Below are 2,500 nucleotides of genomic sequence, written 5' to 3' on the forward strand. Positions count from 1 at the left end.
TTAGTATAGAATTCCTTACGTGCTTTGTTCATCAATGATACTACAGCATTTCTTTTTACTTTAAAGATCGTGAGATCAACAACATTTTTCGTCTTTCGCCATTTCTTCTCTGCTCTTCTTCTTTCCCGTTTAGCTTCCCTTATTTCTTCATTAAACCACGGAACACGAGGTCTTACCACAACTGTCTTGGTCAACAACGGTGCGTGTTTGTCTAATGTAGCTTTCAAAGTTTTATCATAACAAGAAACTAGTTCATCAAGAGAGTTCGGATGGTTTGTACATAAGTCAGATTTAGCCAAGTCAGACTGAAAATCCTGAATATTAATAGCTTTATACTTTCTATACGAAACAGTCTTGACAGAAAGAGAAGGTTTTACGCTATTCAACTTGAAAAGAACAACCCCATGGTCTGAGATGTAACTATCTACACGAGGAGAGTCTCGAACTACATCATCTGATAGTCGAGTTATGACTAAGTCCAATGTGTGCCCAAAGATATGCGTTGGTTCTTCAACATGCTGTTTGAGTCCCAAAGACTCAATCATATCCATTAATTTAGTCGCATCGTTGTCATTTGAATTATCTACGTGGATGTTAAAATCACCAAGTATAATAATTTCCTCGTTTGATAACAAGAGTGTTTCAATATATTCTAAAAATTCATTTAAAAATGTCCCAATCGTAACTTTATGTTCGTCCGAATAAGGCGGTCGGTAGATAATAACAATACGTAGGTTGTGATGTTTTGATTGTACTAACCACTCCGAATATTCAAATGACGTTTTCTCTCCGGCTTCGATCTTCTTGGCGGCTAGTGAGTCACGATAAAGCAGAGCAGTGCCGCCTCCACGTCCAGTTGATCGAGGATGATCAGCTAGATAATAACCTTCAGGACAGGCTGCACATCTAATGGTGTCGTCATTTACGTTAAGCCATGTTTCGGTTATAGCAAAAATATCCACATTGGTACTGCATACATAATCAACAAAATCCGATGTTTTGTTTCTTAAAGAGCGCACATTTGCCATGCCCATCAATAGAGCATTACGCGTCAAAACTCTTGGCTTTTGATCATGATTAGCTAGCGGTCCTGGTTGAGGATGAATATCACCAGCAATTAATAACAGTTGAAAACTAGCAATACTGTTGGAGTAGTAAGCAACTCTTGATTTAGAATATCTTGTCTTCACGCATCTAGAGCATGACGTGCGCCATTGTTTACTATAAATGAAAGGCAGTAGGATCGAACAAAAACCATTGTTGACGCCATTGTAGTACGTTAGGTCTTTAGGGACATCCAGCAAGTCCAATATGCAAATTTTGAGTTGATTGCCAAAGAATGTCGTTTCCAAGTTAAACTGTGGTCGACGTAAAAACAATATTTCGGAGAGTAGATAGTGGTTTGTAGATCTTTCAACTGTTTTCCTAAGTCCATCAAGACATTGGAAAGCACTACGTCCAGTTTCAGAAATACAATAGCCGCTATGCCGGTTCAAAAACAGCAAAAACACGCAGCTCAAAATAACGCGTGTTAACATTATGATTAATGTGCCTCATTAAAGATTGAAAGCTAAGCATAATTGAAAGCTAAGCATAATTGAAAGCTAAGCATAATGGATGAGCATAATAGAAGAGTTAAAATAATGAGGGAGATAAGGATGAAGAAAGATGAGGAGAACCTTGAATTCTAATAAAGAATTGGATGAGGATTAGGATGTAGATCTTAGGTGAAAATGAAGGTGGAGATCAAGATGGAGATGAAGACTAATATGTAGATGAACCCTGACGTGGGGATAAAGATGAAGAAGGAGACGGAAAACAAGATGAAAGAAGTTTGAAGATATTCTTACCTTCGGTTTTCATATCGCAAAATGCAAGAACTGGAATCCCTGGTATTATTGAAGACATCCAGTATTTGCCGTTGGGCGCTCTTCCTTCACTCATCTTAATTTCCTTGCAGGATTCGGCTGCTAGTTCAGAGATGGAGCCTAGTGGAGCTAAAATTGAGAAACTAGTATTATTTCTATATCTTTGTTATAGCAGTCTTTTCCATGCAACAAACCTTGTTAAATTCCACTTACCTCTGTTCATGTATTTTCTGAAATAATATCTGTCTGCATTAGGAATAAAATCCTCAGGTCTGGCTTCCTTGGTGCGATCACTGAATTCGCAGATATGGAGAGAGATCACGAAGTTGAAGCTTTGACAACGATCATCTTTGAGGCAGGCCGAAAGGCAATAAAGTCCGATATTGGCCACCATTGTTTGATAGACGTGTCCTTGCAACATCCATCCGAAGATGGACACCTCCGATTCAAATGCAGGACATTGTTGAGATTTTGTTTTACCGACAATTTGACAAATGGCAACAAAAATCAAGAGCGTTTTCATTTCCTTTGCGATAACAGCTGTAAAGTGTTTCCCAGACAACGAAATCGAGATTTAAAATGCAGACCTTTAACTAGATCTTTTTTATAAAATAATTAGGATAGTACGCGCA

At 38.2% G+C, this 2,500-nt stretch overlaps 1 protein-coding gene across 2 annotated transcripts in view; it reads right to left on the reverse strand.

The window, feature by feature from the left end:
* The window catches only part of LOC138042020 (microfibril-associated glycoprotein 4-like), a 19,155-nt gene that overhangs the window by 15,316 nt on the left and 1,339 nt on the right, over nt 1–2,500 (reverse strand). The window contains exons 1-2 of one of the 2 annotated variants that reach the window (XM_068887748.1): nt 2,082–2,500; nt 1,851–1,997 (exon numbers count right to left, since the gene is read on the reverse strand). The exon at nt 2,082–2,500 is cut by the window's right edge and continues 388 nt beyond it. In XM_068887748.1, the coding sequence (XP_068743849.1) occupies nt 1,851–1,997; nt 2,082–2,391 (457 nt within the window). In that variant the 5' untranslated portion in view covers nt 2,392–2,500. The remainder of the gene's footprint in view (nt 1–1,850; nt 1,998–2,081) is intronic. The other variant, XM_068887749.1, reaches the window with a different exon arrangement.

The sequence above is a fragment of the Montipora capricornis genome, chromosome 3, assembly GCF_036669925.1.
Source record: "Montipora capricornis isolate CH-2021 chromosome 3, ASM3666992v2, whole genome shotgun sequence".
In the NCBI taxonomy this organism is placed as follows: Eukaryota; Metazoa; Cnidaria; class Anthozoa; order Scleractinia; family Acroporidae; genus Montipora; species Montipora capricornis.